Source organism: Protomyctophum parallelum, assembly GCF_964188405.1.
Source record: "Protomyctophum parallelum genome assembly, chromosome: 21".
In the NCBI taxonomy this organism is placed as follows: Eukaryota; Metazoa; Chordata; class Actinopteri; order Myctophiformes; family Myctophidae; genus Protomyctophum; species Protomyctophum parallelum.
In genome coordinates, this window is record NC_139713.1 from 36364775 (window position 1) to 36384589 (window position 19815).

The 19815-nt window shown below is 44.4% G+C and overlaps 1 protein-coding gene across 1 annotated transcript; it reads left to right on the plus strand.

Moving 5' to 3' along the window:
- Positions 1–783: 783 nt before the first annotated feature.
- Positions 784–10321, plus strand: LOC310878979 (macrophage mannose receptor 1-like; the record flags this gene model as incomplete). The annotated part of the gene is made up of 13 exons (XM_083793394.1): positions 784–886; positions 1268–1368; positions 2286–2402; positions 3057–3194; positions 3290–3444; positions 4496–4595; positions 5217–5452; positions 5911–6097; positions 6942–7190; positions 7833–8015; positions 8596–8655; positions 9339–9490; positions 10277–10321. Exons 1-13 carry the CDS (start codon positions 852–854, stop codon positions 10319–10321), a joined length of 1758 nt encoding a protein of 585 aa, XP_083649520.1. The 5' UTR covers positions 784–851.
- Between the last annotated feature and the right edge of the window lie 9494 nt (positions 10322–19815).

The window sequence follows — 19815 nt, forward strand, 5'->3', positions numbered from 1 at the left end:
TTTTGGTTGGCGATTAAAACAATTGCAGATCTACATGCTCACAGCGTGCTGACAGCTTGTACATACCGGTATACTATTTTTGAAGTTGTTTTGAAAAGTCTTGAAAGTGTTTGAAAAATCGTGAAAGTTTGAGAACTACTTATTTAGAAGCATTTGTAGAATTGACCTCAGGTCTTAATGGGCGAGAATAGACTAGCGCTTTTGTTTTCCGCTGTAAATGAAAGACACGTAGGGCACACAGTGGTATGGGACACAATTTACTTCATACATCAGGCTATTGCTTATAGTGGCAATCTGAAGACCTGTTGTGGAGCCAACATGCCTAAGACACACTCTATAAACTATTCTTAAATTAAGAATTACATTTCTGATAGCACTCCACTCAGACCCCAAAGAGCACTGACCAGCGCCTTTATAAAGCCTTTTGGTAATTTCCCATAAGGTTTCATGTAAACAAGTATTTGACCATTTAAAGTTTAAATGGTTTTTACAATTATGAAAAACATAATTGTAAAAAAGGCAAAGAAGTTTAGGGATAAAGGATTTAGCACTGACAAAACTAGGGCACCACGACTCTTCACCAAAAAATCTACAAGCTTGCGCTGCATCATGTCATGTGTCCTGAGCTTGTAGATCTGCTATTTTCACAGAATGTTCACTCCCAGAATAGGGAAGCTTGGCTTTAAAAGGAGGACAGTGTGAACATGCCCAGAGACATATTCTATACAATCAATTGCCCATACACCTATATGTATTTCATAGCAAGAAATATAATGAAATGTTATGATTGAAATGTTGTGGTGTTGGTTTTCCAGGTGGGGACAGGCGAGGTCTCTGCAGCGTGGATTGGAATGGTATTGTTTGGTATTACAGATGGACAAGCCATGTAAGTTCTTTGGGAATGCATTGCATTTGATTGTATTGACCACATGATAAAGATCACCTTTGTATAATTTCTCAAACACCATTTTTACAGAGTAAAACTTGATCATTGATCATCATTGATTTGATTAAAGATTTATTTTAATGAATGAAAACGTGTAGTTTCCATTGCTTTATTACTCTATTTATTGTGTTAAATATTCTATTTATAGTTCTTATGGATTTGATCTAACTCTAAAGCTCTGTTTTGAATGCTGCTATATAAAGCTATTATTATTATTATTATTATTATTATTAGTAGTAGTAGTAGTAGTAGTAGTAGTAGTAGTAGTAGTATGATAAAGAATGACAATATATAAGTTCTCATTCTAACTTCTAACCTCAGGTGGATGGACCAGTCTCCTGTCATCTATACTCACTGGGGTGCAGGCGAGCCCAACAATGCTCACGGGGAGGAGTTCTGTGTGTCCATGAACAGACATCAAGGTATAGTCTACTGACAGTGTGTCAATTCATTCATTTAGAATCACTGAATGACCAGACAGTGGTCTTGTGGTTAGAGTGTCCTGAAACTGGGAAGTCGTGGGTTCGATCCCCGGCCGGGTCATACCAAAGACTGTAAAAATGGGACCCAATGCCTCCCTGCATGGCACTCAGCATCAAAGGGTTGGATTGGGGGGTCAAATCTACTAATCAAATGATTCCCGAGCGCGGCACGGCTGCAGCTCACCGCTCCTTGGCTGCGGCTCACTGCTCCAAGAGATGGGTCAAATGCGGAGAACAAATTTCACTGCGGTAACGCGTGTGACAAATCGTATGACTTTGACTTTCTTTTTTCTCTTCGCACTGAGCGGTTCATGCTTAAAAGACACAGTTGTACGACAACAATAGCAGATGTACAAGCTCACAATGCATCGTATTGTAAGCTTGTAAATTATCTTAGTATTACATGCCAGAATAGAGACTCCAGCGTTATCACTTAAACTCTTAAACGCTGCAGTCCTGCTACTAAGGGCAACACAAGGGCATCAGAAGAGAATTTCCCATTCATTTTTCCATAGACGTTTCAAAAAGTATTTATTTAAAGACCGTTAAAGCCTCGGACAAAGCCACCTCGGATGATGACAAATCATGACAATAAGCAAACCTTTTTGGGCCAGACAAATAATTAGACCGAAGAAAGAGTGTTGTACACAGCACAAGGTCTTTAAATAAATACTTTCTGAAACGTGGGAAAATGAATGGGAAATTCTCTTCTGGTGCCCTCGAAGGGGGCGGGACTGCAACACTCTATTCTTGTATACTTAGTGAGATTTAGAAAAAAGAAATGTAATAATCTTAAAAAAACAGAGTTAATGTATAGCCCTCGATGTTCATTCTATTGTACGTGTCTGTTCCTTCAGGAGGGTGGAATGATATGAACTGTGGCATACGAGCAGGGTATGTGTGCAAGAAGTACCCTGGAGACATCCACACCCCTCCGCCACCTACACAGCCTTGGGAAGGCAACTGTCCTACAGGTAAACAAGCACATCATGCACACACACAAACGTCATTTATTTGATTCATTTTGCAATCCCTAAGCTATACCGAATGTCCAAACCGGGGATTTTAACCCAGGTTTCCCATGCGAGCGCCAAAATGTATACTGCTAAGCTAAAACAGAATATTAAGCTTCCTCTTGTCCCCCAGTTGTACCTACTAAATGGTGCATTTATATAGCGCCTTTTATCCAAGGCGCTTTACATAGATTGGGCATTACATTCACCCATTCACGCGCACATTCATACATCGATGGCAGAGGAAACCTTGCAAGGCACCAACCTAACCTGCACACAGGGAGCAATTAGGGGTTCAGCGTCTTGCTCAAGGTCAAGGAGGACACTTCGACACTAACTCTGGTGGAGCCCGGGATCGAACTGGGAACCTCATGCTTGGGTATAGCTGTTCTACCGGCCATTCTACCACTGAGCAACTGAGCCATCTCAATAGAAGAGCAGGGAGCAGGAGAGTACTGTACTCTAAGATAAAATGTGTCAATCAATCAATCAAACAAACAAATCAGCTGGAAAAAATGCAGCTCAATCTGTAGCTCACCAAAATCTAATGTCTTGTGAAACACTAGCCTGAGTTCTTTCCTTTTCATAATAACGCCTTTGTCTTTGTGATTGCAGGTTGGCTGCGTTTCAACAATAAATGTTTCCTGTTCAGAGGACAAAAGGATGACATTAAAGCCAACTGGTCCTATGCTCGCGCCTTGTGCAAGGCACAGGAAGGAGATCTGGCTGTAATTGACAGCCAATATGAAAATGGTAAGGCGATCAGCGAGAGCGAAAGAATTAATCCCTTCATTTAAACGTTGAAAGCGGATCAGTGGGGTAACTTGCCATGTTCCTCTCTTCAATAGACTTCGTGACCAGCTATCTCAGGGACTTGCAGCTCCCAGCATGGATTGGCCTGTCGGATGTTTTGGTGGAGAACCAGTATGGATGGTGTGACGGTATCAGTCCAGTACTGTACACCAACTGGAACAGCAATGAGCCCAACAATGCGGGAGGGACGGTGAGAACCCTATTGGGTATTGCCATACCTATTGGGTATGGCACTGTTTCCCAAACAGCGGGACGGGGCCCATTAGTGGGTCGTGGACATGTTTTTATGGGTTCCTTGATTTTTTGTTTTTTGTTTTGAATGATCCTTTCCAAACATTTTCAAAAAAACGTTCCCAAAAAAGCAAACATTTTCATGAATAAAAACTAAATTCAATGATTACATGAAGCAATCAAAGAAAACATCTAAGAAATTCCATAAATTAGAAAATCTACAAGCTCACAACGTGGCGACGCGTTGTGACCTTGTAGATCTGCTATTTTCACTAGTTGTGTCGCGGGGAGACAACAAATTCCTCTTTTGGGTCACAGGCTAAAACGGTTGGAAACCACTGTATTATAGAACTTGACTTAACATGACTAACTTAACTTGACTTGACTTAAATCAAGGCGAGTTCTACAACACAAATGTGTGCTGGATTATTTATCTACTACGAACCAGGAAGGGTATGGCCTGGTCAGCCTGCAATGACATGCATAAGATCTGGTCATCCCAGTTTAGTAGGATGTTAAAAGTAAAAATATTTAGGACGACCGTTGAGCCGATTCTACTCTATGGCTCCGAGACATGGACACATTCAAAGAAACGAGAGAAACGGTTGGATGGCCTTACACCCGCCTTCTAATGAGAGCGCAAAATCTGTGTTGGAAGAGCCACCCATCGACTAATCTAATATACGGCAACCTTCCCCGTGTTTCTTCACTAGTCCGATCCAGAAGAACACAGTTTGCCGGCCACTGCTACAGAGCTGACAATGAGGTTATATCTTCACTTCTTCTCTGGAGTCCTGCCTCAAAGCAGACCAGAGGTAGAAAACTGTCGTTCCCTGATGTCATCGCTAGAGACACAGGCATCAGTAAGCAAGAACTGGGGATGGCAATGAAGGACCGGGAAGTCTGGCGTGATATTGTGAAATCCACGATTTCGACTGCGGTCGAAAAATGATGATGATGATGATTTGTCTACCTAAATAGCTTCAGGTTGTATTTTTGCTCCTCAACAGGAAGACTGCGTGACGATGACTCACCACCCCCTGGTGAGCGGGAAGTGGAACGATGACGCCTGTACCGAGGAGAGGAGCTTTGTGTGTTCCAGGAAGAAATGTCAGTGCTCACTGTCTTCACTCTGGGCTAATCTCACTGGCCAAATAAGTAGTCAAATGTTTTACTCGAGTAACGGTATCAATACTGCAATGCAATCTGTTAGTTGTAAGTAAAGTAAAAGTCCGGAATTCAAAATGTACTTTACAGTACAAAAGTATTGGTATCAAAATGCACTTTAAAGTACCAAAAGCAGATAGTACTCTCATTATGCAGAATATCACAAGTTTTCAAATGTATGAAATGCATACATTACAAATCTTTTGAAATGGCAGAGTCACAATGCGTCACATTGTGTGATCACACATCACAGGCGAGTCGGGCAACATATTGTGAGTTTGTAGATCTGATATTTTCAAATGGCCGAAATGGATATAGGGCTGTAATAATAATGTGTGTGTGTGTGTGTGTGTGTGTGTGTGTGTGTGTGTGTGTGTGTGTGTGTGTGTGTGTGTGTGTGTGTGTGTGTGTGTGTGTGTGTGTGTGTGTGTGTGTGTGTGTGTGTGTGTGTGTGTGTGTGTGTGTGTGTGTGAGAGTGTGTGCGAATACATTTTCTATAAAACAGAATCCTTTGAGGTCCTGTTGATAACATTCTCTGTGTTCTTCCTATCTTGTGATGTCCAGCTAGCTCCATAAACCCTCCACCCCCGACCAAGACACCCTGCTCGGGTGAATACATCTCCTGGTACAACAACTGCTACCTTCTGGTGACGGAGCCAGCCACATGGGAGGCGGCTCAGGCAGCTTGTCAGCAACGCGGCGGCAATCTGGCCAGCATTGACATGAGCTACGAACAGGCGTTCGTATCTGGAGTGGTGCTGCAGGGCAAGGCTGATGCCTGGATTGGCCTCAGGCGTGCGGTAATTAATTTCAGTAAATCTGTTGTTTTGGGCTGTGTGTGTCTCTATGTCTCTCTCTCTATGTCTGTCTGTTTAGAGTACGACCTGATTGTGGCTGCATTCGGGCCACACACTGTTGAGCATGAAGCCGGGCCATTCACACTGAGCTAGGCTCGTATTTGGGTCCCACGCTCGCACGCACGCACAGACGCACAATTTCAGACAGATTTCCAACAGTGATAATTTCCCCCTGATTTGTTTGTCTGAAATTCAAATTTAGTGGCAGATTGTGACTATTTGGCTTGTGACGAATGGGTCCAATATTTCCTTTGGGGACTGCACAATGTGGGGCAAAATAATCGGTCACATTCTGTGCTCATGGTTGTTTCTCCATTGCAATTAAGAGACTCGACACACCTGACAAGCCATCGGCTGGGTAAACGCAGAAAAGTAATTTCACTGTGCATCTTGCATTGTAGGCGGACAGTAATTCTTACACGTGGACAGACGGGTGGCCAGTGTTTTATACGCACTGGGGCCCAGGAGAGCCCAGCAGCAACACAGGTGAAGGCTGCGTGAGCATGCACGGAGGCCTAATAGTCCACGGGACGTGGAATGACACCAAATGTGATGACCCCAAGGCCTACATCTGCAAAATCTCTTATGGTAAGATACAGAGTGAATTCTGACCACCATTGAATTGAATATTCCAATGTTTTGATTAGGAGGCATAATGTTCCAGCATGTTACATTACACAAACATGTATGATAATGTTTCTTTGATCTAAAAGTAGATGGCACATTTAACTACTTAATCCCTATATTCTCCTTATACCCTGTGTAGGACTCTGTCGCATGATGAATAGCAACAATAGCCTCTCTGCAAGCAATGCGACAAGTTGTGGGATTGTAGATGTTTGAAAAGGCGTTTTTGCATTTTTTTAGTTTTAAATTTACATTTTAAAATAACAAAATATAGCATATCTATACACAGTATAGGCACTATAGGGCTATAGGCTATATGTCAATATATTTGCAATATTTGTGGATATAATAATATAATGACAGGGACGCCAGGTTGAAAGTAGTTAACCCATTTAAACCTGCAGGACGCATCTGTGTCAACTTAGCTTTTAACCACTTTAACCACCATAATTTTAAACTTCAGCTGTTAAAAATAGCAGATCTACAAGCCCATAGTGCGGCACCGAGTGCCGTGCTATGAGCTTGTAGATCTGCTGTTTTTGAAAAATCATGAAAATAAATTGATATTCTTTGACAGCAAACGTTTTAAATTCATGTCTTTGCTTCTGGGGGTCTCTGGAACAACATATTTTCAGATGGGAGTCTGCGACCAATTCATATTTGGGGTCCTTGACATGAAAAGGTTTGAGCACCACTGATATAGAAACATAGGTTTTTCCAGAAAACTGTCAGGATTTAGAAGGCATTTGTAGAATCTGTTCTCAGGTCTAAAGTGGCTATTATAATGCATGGTGCTTGTTCTCAGACAAGCCTCCGCCAACTCCTGCCCCTGGGGATGGGAAGTGCCTGCACCACTGGACACCTTACGGCCGCCATTGTTACCTAGTGGTCAACCAGAAGTCTGGCTCCTCCTGGCCTGACGCCCGCCACCAATGTCAGCAACACAGAGGAGAACTGGTTTCCATCCACAGCAGAGCTGAGATGGAGTTCCTGAGAACCATGAACCACAGCAAATATCACAACGTGTGGATTGGTCTCACCAGGGACAGCAACTGTGAGTAGGGAGATTGATACTGTAGCAGGGATGGTATTTCTTTGGTCCCATTATGATATTGATATTGAACTTTATTTATAATTGTGCAGCTTTCAAAAGACTGTTACCTAGTGCTTTAATTAGTAAAGTAAGTCTTTGCAGAGCCATGAGGCCCATAGGGCAAGAGCCTATCTCCTGTTTCTGTAGCGTGAGGCAGCTTAAAGTTCACCTCTTGGACATGATGTACAAGTACACCCCTGGATATGACACTACTATGTCGCAGGGAATTATCCCCAATCCAACCCTTGATGCTGAGTGCCAAGTAGGGAGGCACTACAGGGTCCCATTTTTCAGAGTCTTTGGTATGACCCGGCCGGGTATCGAACCTCGTGTCACATTTGACTGTATGTGACACCTGTCTGCATTTAGACTTATTTAAACAAATCGGATTTCAATCTTGATGTGGCACAGATCAGACTCAGGCTAGATTTGGCTGCCAGTGTAAATGAGGCCTTATACAGTAGTCTAAGCATAACAAACACATGAATGACCTTTTCATGCAATGATAAGGATATAATTTGTCTCAGCTGGAAGAAGCATGATTGTACAACCCTTGTTACCACTAGATATGAATACCGGTTCTAACGCATTATTTTCCTATAGTTGGCTGGGCCTGGACAGACGGCACATCTCTAGCGTACCTGAACTGGGCTCCTGGTGAGCCCAATATGGCTTTCCATCCCGGGGAGATAGCAGAAGAGAACTGTGTGGAGATGTACCCTGACGGACGCTGGAATGACAACAACTGCCTTCAGAAGAGAGGTTATGCCTGTCGCCATCGTCAGTGTAAGAGGCTGCATATTTCCATAAGATTGATGCTGTAAACTGCCATTTTAAACTTTGATTTACTACCAATTTCTCATCGATACGTGATACTTTTGAGTAGACGTTTTCACATTTTTGAGTGGTGCAACCACTCCATTGCGGGGCTACTGTATGTGTGTTTGGGTCCCTGGGTTCCTGCTGTGTCCCTTGGTCCGTCCGAGCACGTTTTCACCACCAACCGTCACTGTTGCCCAGCCTAACACACACACACACACACACACACACACACACACACACACACACACATATTAATGATGATTTCGGGTATGACAGTACAGTACAGTTACAGTATTATACAGTACAGTATGGAACCGGCCCAGCCCCCTGGGCGCATTCCTGGAGGGCTGTGGACGGAGTTGCACCACTCAGTTCACACGGGTGTGATTTAGAAACATATTTCTTTAATATTCTAATAAATTGATTAGTTTGATTAACTCATTGTGGGAAATCATGGTAGTGTACAATACATACAACAATTCACTATGACTATGGTGTATGCAACATAACGGTAGGTTAAACTTGCTTTTCCAACTTGTTTCAGACTATACAACAGATGAAGGCGGTGGAATCGTCATCCCCACTGATCCAGCTCCATTCAACAGTAAGTTGTTACTCGTGCTTTTTGGGAACTGGAGCCATCATGTACACATCAAATTCAGGTGCTGGGTTAAAAACAAGCCTAGAACCATGATACTCAATCTAAATACACCTATAATTGTGTCTGGGTTGAAACATCATCAGTATTTTCACCCTGGTGAAGACCCAACAAGCCAAATGGTGTCATCATGATGTTATGATGACGTTCAGCACTAGGCCAGATCATAGCCCATATGGGGATGATCTTTACGTCATTTCCAGGACGTCTTCACCAGTTGAAATAATATCATTATTCTGGGCCAGATCTGACAGTTATGATATGACTTAAGTTGATCTGTCCTCGATGCGACTCTTCCAGGGATGTCCATCTTAGTGGGCAGTATTTATGTTGGTTGAAATCAGGTCTTGGTTTGACTTGATTTGGCCCCACTAATTCGTCCAGATCCTGACCGTGCTTGCTGGGCGACCTTCCGAGGTCAAAACAACAGCTTTTCTTCTTTACTAAAATGTAAGGTATAATTTGGAGTACAACGTGCCTTTATAGGGCTACTACACCTTTGTTTGATTATTGAAACTATACAGTATATTTTCTGGTGTAAGGACATGAAAGTTATAGGGATTGCAGCTTTAACGTGCATCTGATTTCACAACAATCTGACTCATACACTCTGTGTCCTGTTTGTATAGATAGTGGAGTGATAGCCGGCGCTACGATTGGAGCCATCATGGGTGTTACCGTGATACTTGGACTGCTATACTACCTCCACACTGTTAAAGGAATTAAACTGAGCGGCATTAGCCTGCCATCGAGGACACCCAATAAGGTTGATGTTGATGTGGTAAGTGACACGAAAAAAGTACAAAGACATGCACATCCACATCCAATCCAAACTTGGGCAGGGGCTGAGCGGTGAGCAGTATACAAAGACGCTCGCACACTGTGGGCTCCAATGCTGTGATAAGTGCCAATTTATTTGCCCCTTAAGATGACTGTGACGTTTCGAGCACAATGCTCTTCCTCAAGGCCTATTCATAGTCTGGATTTTCGGTGGTCAGCTCACCACCGGAGACCACCGGAGCTGAAATAACGTTGAGCGGTGGTGAGTAAAAACAGAGAGAAGGGCTGGAGCGGTGGCGGTGGTTTGCTCTTCACCGCGGCTCGTGACGTCATGTTGTAGTTCGGTGGTCACCCCACCACCGTAAATCCAGACTATGTATGAGCCTTCAGACTCAGTCTCATCACACCTTCACATGTGTTTCCAGTTCCAAGCTGCAGCTAAAAACTAAACAGGAGAATTGTGTACTGTACTTTCTGAAAACCTAGGACTACAGTTATGCGACTATTCCATTTGAGAATTGAACTGACTGTGCCCACTTTGGCGGAGACATTATTTTGTACTAGTGGACGTGTCTTCGTAATTTAATGATCTTTGCCAGTGATGTGCCAGCACCCATTATTCATTTTATTAGCATGGGGAAATGCAGCTTTTTTTCTTGGCGCAAATCAGCAAATGTCAACAAATTGCACAACACAACACAACATGGTGCACTTTGTGAGCTTATGTACTTTATGTCTAAATCTAAATCTGCAGAGAATAATAATAGGTTGTATTCTTCTCTTTCAGCCTGCTTTCAACAACCCCAACTTTGGAGGAGAATCCGATACCTAAACCCTCAATCACCTTTTGTATATTGGTTTAATTGTTATTTCTAAATTATCCAATGTTTGAGATATACTGCATATACATCATGATGAATGACAAATAATTTGTTGTACAACCAATTAACATGATGAAGTGGTTTGGATGTTTCATAAGGTTTAGCTTAAATTAAGCCATGCTTATGTTGTAAAGAATTTAAAGAATCCACTTCAAAACACTCACCACTTACAAAGCACTAAACAACCTGGCTCCCCCATACCTCTGTGACCTCCTCAAACGTCATGCTCCCTCAGGTCTAGTGATGCAAACCTCCTCGACGTCCCCAAAACCAAACTCTGTATGTGGGGTGACAGAGCTTTTGCCTTTGCTGCCCCAACCCTGTGGACTCAGAGATGCCCCCACCCTCCAAACTTTCAAAACCGCCCTCAAGACCCACCTGTTCAATATAGCCTTTCCTATGTAGCTAACCCTTCTCACTGTCTTTTTAATGTTTTCTAGCTTTAACTGTTTTTTTGTTGTTACCTCTGTAAAGCCCCCCCCATGTAAACCGTCTTTGGGTACTCAGAAAAGCGCTATATAAGTTTGAGATATTATTATTACTGTATATACATAATTATTTCCTTGGTAATAAAATTAAGATAAAACCTTCCGCATGTTGGACGGTCTCTGTGGTATTGTGTATTGTTAAAATGGGACCTGCACATATCTCATACCTTAATTGCATGTGAAGTTTGTGAACTATTGTACTTTGTAGTTTTGTCAGAAAGGTTATGTATAGGCCTAATATAATCTGTATACTCTAGGGGAAGGTTTTCCTGAACAGATGTGTTTTCAGAAGTCAAGTTTGAATGGGATTTCTAGGTGTAAGTATGTATAGGACTAGTAGCATGCCAAAGTTTGTGCTATTGCCATAGAGAATGCATTGGGCGTTTAAGTTACAACTCACTACTACAAAACATTTCAAAGTAAAAAGTTCCAGCATGTGTGCCCTCAGTACGCTGAATTATAAAAAGTGTGAATGGAGTTTCTAGGTGAAAGTGATTTTTGACATGCCTATAGAGCTGCCATTGAGCCCCATTATAAATGTCTCAAATTTGAAAGCCTTATATTTCTAAAACTATGAAACATTTCAAAGATTCCTTTTCAGGCAAACATGTCCACCGTAAGATGAACCTAAATAGGTTGGAATGGGGTTTCTAGGTGTAAGTATGTAGGACTAGTAGCATGCCAAAGTTCGTGCTATTGCCATCGAGAATGCATTGGCAGCTCTATAAGCACGTCAAAAATCACTTTCACCTAGATACTCCATTCACACTTTTTATAATTCAGCTTACTGAGGGCACACATGCTGGAACTTTTTACTTTGACATGTTTTGTAGTTTCTGAGTTATTTAACTTAAACGCCCAATGCATTCTAGTTAAATACGGCACACTTGCAAAGGACTTTAGCGTCCAAAGTGGTTGAATTTATTATGTTTACAGTATGTTTCGGCTTATTGCTTTCATGTCTTTATAATGACATATGCCTTGATGTTTTTGCAACGAGTCTCATCCCTTCTTGTCACTGATAACTGGTGATAAAATGGCCACCAACGTAATCAAAAAAGTCAATCAAAGAACAAGATTCCTTTACAGGATCTCCTCACTGGTCAGCAAAAACACCTTGAAGACCTTAACAGGAGCCCTCGTACAAGGTTTCTTTGACTATGCATCCACCTCTTGGTACCACAGCACCTCAAAGGCCCTTAAAACAAGGCTCCAGACCTCCCAAAACAAACTGGTCAGGCTCCTACTTGGCCTCACCCCCCGAACCCACCTCACCCCTGCCCACTTTGACAGGCTGGGATGGCTTAGGGTCGACGACAGAGTACAGCATCTTGCAATGGGTCTGGTCCACAAGATTCGATACACCACCAAGATACCCATGTACCTGTCTAAATACTTCCTTAATGTAAACGAAGTCCACACCCACAACACCAGAGGGAGTGCAACAAACCATGTACAACCCAGATTCGGCACAAACAAGGGACTAAATTATTTTCGCTCCTATGCCACCAAAATGTGGAACGCCCTACCAACAGTCATTAAGACATGTGAATCCCTTGACTCCTTCAAAACCGCTCTCAAAGGGCACCTACGGATGGCTGCAATTCGAAACTGGCCTCTGTTAAATCTGAACCCCCCCCCCCTCCCCCGCCCCATTTCCCCTCACTGTATATGTATCTTTTCCCTTTTTGCTTCCTATATGATGAATTCCTGTTCTGTTCTTTAGCTACATAGAAGTGTATTTGTATGTCTCTAAATGTTTTGATGAATTGAACAATGTGGACCCTGTTGTAAACAAGTGTAATGCTTAATTGGGTCGTCCACTCACAGTTAACAGTCTTTGTATTGAGTTTGTGCTTAAAATGTACTGTAAATTCTACAAACTGTTAATAAATATTTCAATCAATCAATCAATCAATCTCACTTCTGAACTGACTTTTAACCACTTGAACCCGAGCATCCCTATTCTCTGGGAAACATTTGCCAAAAATAGCTGATCTACAAGCTCACAACACATCGCAAAGCGGTGTCTTTTCGTCAGGACAGAGAGGCAAACAAGCAAATGTTTGGGGCCCACAACCTAAATAGTAAATTTATATAGCGCCTTTATCCAAGGCGCTTTTACAGAGATTGTGCATTACATTCACCCATTCACACACCGATGCCGGAGGAAACCATGCAAGGCACCAACCTGCACATTGCCATTAGGAGCAATTAGGGGTTCAAAGTCTTGATCAAGGACACTTCGACACTAACTCTGGAGGAGCGGGATTGAACTGGGAACCTTGCGGTTCCTATCTGGTCACTCTACCCCTGAGCCACTTCCGCCACTACCAAAACTGCCGCCACTACCAAAAAAGGGTAAAATGTTTCCCGGATTGCCACTCAAATTGACATAGTTCCCTTACAGTTCATCACCACTACCCCAAAAACATTGCACCCCTCCTAGCTGAGGGGGGATGGGGAGTGTTGGCTGATGAATGAACATCAACATCCTAATACATCCTAATACTGGGGGGTCTGTTACGCTGCAGAATGATTTGAACCCAAATGCAAGAGCAGAGTAGTTTCAGTAAATAAAGTATTTATTATATCCAAGGCAGCTAGGAACACAAACAGAAATGTAAGCTGTATGCTAGCTCAGGAAACAATCCAAACTTATCAAAGTACAAAGAAAATCTAGGCATAGCAAAAAGGCAAAAACAAGGGAGTCCAAGGCAGTCAAACAATAATTCCAAAAATCAAACCTCAGAGAACCACGGAACACGGAACCAGGAACACACAGGGGACATCGACAACACCAAACTATGAACTGACCAACATGTTTGTAACGAGTCCAGTCTTATAGGGGGAGGGTTGATTGATGAATTGTTCACAGGTGGAATGAATGTGACTGTAGAGTGGAAGGGGGAAGTGAGTGTTGCCAGGTCTGACAGTCTGTGGAGAGGTTGCCAGGTCTGGCAAGGTAAGCGGAGGGACAGATCCTAACAGTACCCCCCCCTCAAGGGACGGATACCAGACGTCCAACAAACATAACGAGGAACGCGCAGGGTGGGTGGAGGGGGCCTGGAGGAGGGAAAACTGAGGCAGAGCTGGAGACTTCAGGGGGACGTCCGGGGGGCTGGGACGAGGCAGCAGAGGTGTCGTCTGGGGGGCGGCCTGGAGGCCGGGACGAGGCTGCGGAGGTGCCGTCAGGAGGGCGGCCTGGAGGCCGGGACGAGGCTGCGGAGGTGCCGTCCGGAGGGCGGCCTGGAGGCCGGGACGAGGCTGCGGAGGTGCCGTCCGGAGGGCGGCCTGGAGGCTGAGACGAGGCGGAGGACCGTGGAAGCGGAGCCGGGTATGCTGCAGGCGCTGGACATGATGCTGCAGGAGACGCCAGGGGTGCTGCAGGCGGAGCCACAGGAGAAGCTGCCGGCTCTGGAGCTGAAGCTGCAGGAGACGCCAGGGGTGCTGCAGGCGGAGCCACAGGAGATGCTGCAGGCTCTGGAGCTGAAGCTGCAGACGACGCTGCAGACTTAGGAGACGGGACCCCAGAGGCAAGCTGCAGCGGCGGGGCCTCGGAGGCGAGCTGCGGCGGCGGGGCCTCGGAGGCAAGCTGCAGGGCCTCAGAGGCGAGCTGCAGCGGCGGGGCCTCGGAGACGAGCTGCAGGGCCTCAGAGGCGAGCTGCAGTGGCGGGGCCTCAGAGGCAAGCTGCAGCGGCGGGGCTTCAGAAAACGCTGCAGACGGGACCGCAGAGGATGCTGCTGGCAGAGGCGACGCCGGAGTTGCTGCAGGCAGAGGCGACGCCGGAGGTGCTGCAGGCAGAGGCGACGCCAGAGGTGCTGCAGGCAGAGGCGACGCCGGAGGTGCTGCAGGCAGAGGCGACGCCGGAGATGCTGCCGGCAGGACTGCAGGCGGAGCTGCAGGCGGGACTGCAGGCGGAGCTGCAGGCGGGACTGCAGGCGGAGCTGCAGGCGGGATTGCAGGTGGAACTGCAGGCAGAGCTGCAGGCGGGACTGCAGGCGGAGCTGCAGGCAGAGCTGCAGGCGGGACTGCAGGCGGAGCTGCAGGCGGGACTGCAGGCGGAGGAGGCAGAGCTGCAGGCGGAACTGCAGGCGGAGGAGGCAGAGCTGCAGGTGGAACTGCAGGCGGAGGAGGCGGAGCTGCAGGTGGAACTGCAGGCGGAGGAGGCAGAGCTGCAGGCGGGACTGCAGGCGGAGAACAGGAGGAGGATGCTGCAGGCTCTGGAGACGGGACCCCAGAGGACGCTGCACACCCAGGAGGCGAAGAGGATGCTGCAGACTCTGGAGACGGGACCCCAGAGGACGCTGCACACCCAGGAGGCGAGGAGGATGCTGGGACCCCAGAGAATACTGCACACCCAGGGGATGAGGAGGGTGCTGCAGGCTCTGGAGATGGAGAGCGGAGCGGCAGAAAACGGAACGGAGACAAAGTCACTGGGAGCGAGGAGGATGCTGCAGGCTCTGGAGACGGGACCCCAGCAGACGCTGCACACCCAGGAAAAACACCCCCGGGGTCCCGCTGCCGTAGTGCTGGCCCGTGACGGGGCTGCACCGCTGCAGGCGGGAGTGCATCAGGACGGGAAGGGGCTGCAGGCGGAACTGCAGCTGGACATGACAGGCTGGGTGGCGGTGGTTCCTGGCGGTGTAGGCGGCCATGCCTTTTTCTAGCAGGCCCCCGGTTTCCCACACTGTCAGGACAGGCTGGTCGGGTGGGCTTGGTGACTGGGAGACCCAGTGAGACACCCCCCCGCCTGTTGACACAACGGGGACCCCCCCGAGCCAGAAGGGTGCCATACAAGGGATCTTGTTCATTAGAACAAACTGGAACATAGTCACGGGAAAGGGGAAAAAAATCCATAGGCTGGGTGCCCTGCTGGTTAACATCCAGGCTAGCGGGACGCAGGCTCATCACTCCTACCCTAACAAAGTGAGGAGCCGGCTGGGAAACATGTGGTTGAGAGCTGGTGTCAAAGTCCTTTAGCCTCCCACGGACCACATCCAAATGGGGGACAAAATGACTCACCCATGGTCTCTCTTTAAACCAAAGCTGCTGGCTAGAAATCTGTCTCTGCAATCCAGCACGCCGGTTAGGAGGAGAGGCCTTGAGCTGATCAACTACATGTTCAAACTCCACCACTTTACAGTGGAAAAGTCTGAGCTCTGCTGGGTTCATATTTTGGTCAGTTCATACTGTTACGCTGCAGAATGATTTGAACCCAAATGCAAGAGCAGAGTAGTTTCAGTAAATAAAGTATTTATTATATCCAAGGCAGCTAGGAACACAAACAGAAATGTAAGCTGTATGCTAGCTCAGGAAACAATCCAAACTTATCAAAGTACAAAGAAAATCTAGGCATAGCAAAAAGGCAAAAACAAGGGAGTCCAAGGCAATCAAACAATAATTCCAAAAATCAAACCTCAGAGAACCACGGAACCAGGAACACACAGGGGACATCGACAACACCAAACTATGAACTGACCAACATGTTTGTAACGAGTCCAGTCTTATAGGGGGAGGGTTGATTGATGAATTGTTCACAGGTGGAATGAATGTGACTGTAGAGTGGAAGGGGGAAGTGAGTGTTGCCAGGTCTGACAGTCTGTGGAGAGGTTGCCAGGTCTGGCAAGGTAAGCGGAGGGACAGATCCTAACAGGGTCAAAGTATGACAGGCAATTCCTGCCTCAAAATATGACCCCCCCCAGTCAAAAAAGACTTTGTTTGAAATAGACACTCATGCTTTCCAAGGTGTGATTTGGGGTCCTAAGGATGAATACAGAATGAATATCAACATCTTAAAACCAAAATGTTGAATTGTGGGTTTGAGCTCACATGCCCTTTGATGTAAATTAAAAGGGCGGGGCAGAATCTGTCGAGACGTTTAAAAAGCTGCTAAAACCCATTTGTTTCGTAAGCACTTTTGTTTGTAATACTGTCTATATGGTACTGCATGTTTATATATTTTATTACTATTCTGTCATTGTGTTGTTGTTTTATTGTTGATCTATGTGTCGCTCTTGTTTTATTTTATTTTATTTATTGTACAGCACCTTGTGACATTTGTTTTGAAAGGCGCTTTATAAATAAATGTACCTTACCTGTCAGTGGGGAGTGTTGGCTGGTGAATGAATATCAACATCCTAATACATCCTAATAGTGGGGGGTCAAATTATGACAGGCAATTCCTGCTGTCAAAATATGACCCCCCAGTCAAAAAACACTTTGTTTGAAATAGACACTCATGCTTTCAAAGTCCTCCTAGCTAAAATATCCATGAATTCAAGTCCCCATGAGGTGACTGAGTAATCCATTATCATTACAGTAGTTCTTTTTTGGGTGAACTATTCCTTTAATGTCTCAATGTTTAATGTTTTGTGTAAAGCACTTTGCATTGCCTTGTTGTTGAAATGTGCTATTCAAATAAACTTGCCTTGCCCTTCTTCAGACCAGGCCATTGACTGATGAATGGTTTAGTTTAGAACACATTAAGCGGTATATATTGGTTATAACCTGGATGTGTGTTTCGGGCCAAGATCCTGTCTTAACTCACAAGTGTGATTTGAAAGCCAAAGTCCATGTACTAGCATTGATTGTGTTGGTGTAGTGTTGTAGACCTCTGTCCATAATGGTATAGAGTTGAGAGAGAGAGCGAGAGAGAGAAAATATCAGTAGAGCCCTCAGCCCCCCACCCTTAGACTGTTAGAAAATTAACATATAGTTGCATACTTTATTATTTTTTGAGGACCTAGTCTAAAACATCAGCTTTTTTATATTGATTGATGAGTGATGGCAGAAATGTCAGTTGCTCTAATTGCTGTGATAAAGACTGGTTACTCTAAAAACTCAGCTTCCCATCATGCACATGCTATAGTGTGAAGCTCAACAGCGCCACTTTCTCACCTATAGGCTGGGCTGGTACCATAAACAGACAGGGAACAATATGGAAGACGGTGTGCTCACCGCTCAAAAAGAACGTGTAAATGTTAACAGTTAATACCAGTAACATAGCCTACTAGGCTAGCCTATGATCCGTTCACCTGCATCTCTCTACGGGATTTACAGGAACTCAAAGCACAGGATCAACACCTCTGAACCACGAACATAATGGGTAAGTTAGATAGTTGACTGACATTAACAAAAACAAAGTCAACAAACGGTCACATAGCAAACACAGGAAGACGTCATACGCCTAAATTCATCAAGGCTATTTTTGTTGCATGGCTTTATTTTGCATGAAATTGATAATGAAATGAAATATTAATAATAATAATAATAATAATAATAATAATAATGAAATTGATAATGTTGGGCCAAGGATTTGACCCGTTTTCCTTTAAATTGTCATGAGAGAATGTTCCTAGATGAATTCATTTTGAATCCTGCTCAATTTTGCGTTTGCACAATGCATAGACGTCAACATTATTTTGACCTCGCTTTATTGTAACAAAATGTAATGTAATGGTGCCCTCTATCGACTAATTTCTATACTCAATCTACGGTACTTTGAATATCCCACAAGAGGCAAGAGCAGCTAGAACAAGTCTGTTTTGTGAACGGTCTTGATGAAGCTCCAATCAATCCCCCTTTCCACCAAAATAACTTGTTCTATAACTGGTTCCATTATTTATTTTTTATGATGGTTTACTTTATCGTTTATCACATCTGCATCGTCCAGGCTTATCTATTCTCTGTTCGTGCTAATGTACAGTAGCTGCAAATGAATCCTGATCTGAAAGGTCATCTTATAGTTATTTGTTTATGATTTATTCTTGAGTTTTATATAGACCTATTACAGACGACACGAAAAGGGCATTTTTAATATTAACTGAATGAATGAAGACCCTAACAGGAGCCCTCGTACAATGTTTCTTCGACTATGCATGCACTTCTTGGTACCACAGCACCTCAAAGGCCCTTAAAACAAGGCTCCAGACTTCCCAAAACAAACTGGTCAGACTACTACTTGGCCTCACTCCCAGAACCCACCTCAATGGCTTTAGGGTTCACTACAGAGTACAGCATCTTGCAATGGATCTGGTCTACAAGATACCCATGTACCTGTCTAATAATATACTTCCTTAATGTCAACGAAGTCCACACTCACAACACCAGAGGGAGTTCAACAAACCACGTGCAACCTGCAACCCAGATTCGGCTCAAACAAGGGATTAAATTAATGCCACTAAAATGTGTAACGCCCTACCAACAGCCATTAAGAAATGTGAATCCCATGACTCCTTAATTCAAAACCGCTCTCATAGGGACGACTGCAATTCGAAACTGGCCCCAAAAACTGGCCCCGACCACCTACCCACTCCCCTTTCCTCATACCTTACAAATACCCTTTTTACTTTCTTTATATGATGATTTCCTGTTTTTTTTCTATAGAAGTGTATATTTGTACGTCTTTATTTGTTATGATGAATTGAAAACGGTGGACCCTGATGTAAACAAGTTTTGTGCTTTTCATGGTTTCGTCCACAAAGTAGCATTGCTTTTGTATTGACCTCTGCTTTCATTAATCAATCAAAACAGAATGATACAATTTCCTCCCTTTTGGAACAAGATAACAGGTGGAAGTCTGATGGTTGATGCTTCTATTCTACATTTCCTATTTTCTATATAGCCATGAATGAAGTACTCATCATGGCACCTGCATTGCACAGTATAATTTGTGCATGCAACATCTACCAACAACCACAAGATGTCATACTTTTGCCCGTTTCACCCAGCTGTAGTTGTATGCATGATTAATTTCTTCTTGATAACTTACCAGTCTCTTGTGTACAGAAAATACTACAGAATATTATTTTACTCTGTTTAAAATACCTTGTTAAGTCATTCAGACTTTGTGCCACTACTTTAGGCTGCTAAGCGATTTGTATTTGAAGTGAAGGCAAAATCTGTTAGGAACTAATGAATATTAATAACCTGCAAGTAATGCAGAATAGTACAA